Below are 1401 nucleotides of genomic sequence, written 5' to 3'. Positions count from 1 at the left end.
GGTCGGACGTCCCGAAACTTCAGTCCATGCCCTGGGGGAATCCGCAGAAACTAAGATCCCTCATCTCCGTCCCCTCAGCGCCGCGGGAGCGCCCGTACGAGCGTCTTCGGCCCCTGCTTCGCCTCGCACGACATGGAGTAATTTTTAAGGACCGCCGACCCCGACGTCCTACCGCGAAGTCCTCTCAATTTCTCCTCCCGTGGCCCGGAACATGCCAAACGCAGCGTCAGATATCGTTCAACCATCGTTAGTGTCGGATCATGCATAGATTTGTTCTCCTCATGGATGGGGTTCTGGCAACGATCGTCTTGGCTTTGGCTTGTTTCTTCTCAGTTCCGCTGTTGCTTGAAAAGAAATTTTCTCGTTTGAATCCAGCTCGCCTACTAGAATCCTTACTAGTATGGGCACCTCCAACATGCCACCGTGACTAAGTGACTGGTAAAGGTCACACCTCGAGCTACGGGGTGGTAAACTTTGATTAAATTCTACTTGGGCGTACTCGGGGTGTCGGACTGCCGCAGCGGCTGCGTGTCTTGATGGGGACATTCATTGGGCGGAGTTTTGAAATTACTATCGCACTGTATAACCGCTGGGATTGCGATGAACATCTAATCGAAACCTGGTGCGCGGAAAATCGGTGCCAGGAACTCGCCGGCGGGCTCGAGATTTCCGGTTCTCCCTGTAGCAGACGTGCATCTCCCAGCTAGCCCGCCCAGGTCATCAAGGTCCAAATATGGGAATCTGCTCAGCGGGATGCTGAAACCAGGCCTCCAAATCGTCACGTTGAATGCCAGGTCGGGGTTCGGCTTGCCTCCTGGTCTTTCTCCCAGTGATGCGACACGCTCCCATAGGCAAGTATTGATGTTAACTTTTGCCCTGTTGTGCGCGGTGACGCCCAACTTCGCGTCGTCCAGTTGATCAATCGGTTGTCCCCGCATACTTCAGCTCGATTCCGACATCATTCATGTTTCACCATGCTCAGATCGAATCACTTGGCAATGCCCGACCAGTAACGTGACTCAAAATTAAGCTCAAATTACACACACCAGCCGAGCCCGAGACTGGAAAGACGCTCGGAAGCCAGCTGCTCTTTCGCCTTTGTGACCTCCTGCAGGATATCTTCCTCGCTAACAGTAGATTTTGACGCAGACGATGGAATTCCTGGGTTGGCTTCGCCAATCGAGGGTGCCCTTATTGGCCCCAGCTTGTCGATCTCTGACGGCTTGACGTTCATCACGAATGCAACGTGGTCGATGATGACACGGAACGCAGCCGAGGGATTCTTCAGTGCCTCATTGTAATTTACGTCGATTGCGCCCCAGAGTTTCCATCGTCGGTACGCTGTCGCCCACGTTCTAATGGTCGCAAAATTGGTCGCTCGCGCGGGCATCCACCCGCCCC

The 1401-nt window shown here is 54.2% G+C and overlaps 1 protein-coding gene across 1 annotated transcript in view; it reads left to right on the top strand.

Moving 5' to 3' along the window:
- Positions 1-431, top strand: part of AURANDRAFT_69007 (hypothetical protein) — a gene marked incomplete at both ends in the record, with an annotated part of 1651 nt that extends 1220 nt beyond the window's left edge. Inside the window, one exon of the mRNA XM_009044754.1 lies at positions 269-431. Within this exon, the coding sequence (XP_009043002.1) occupies positions 269-431 (163 nt within the window). The remainder of the gene's footprint in view (positions 1-268) is intronic.
- Positions 432-1401: the final 970 nt, after the last annotated feature.

This window comes from Aureococcus anophagefferens (assembly GCF_000186865.1).
Source record: "Aureococcus anophagefferens unplaced genomic scaffold AURANscaffold_773, whole genome shotgun sequence".
In the NCBI taxonomy this organism is placed as follows: Eukaryota; class Pelagophyceae; order Pelagomonadales; family Pelagomonadaceae; genus Aureococcus; species Aureococcus anophagefferens.
This window is presented reverse-complemented; position numbering and strand designations above follow the sequence as displayed.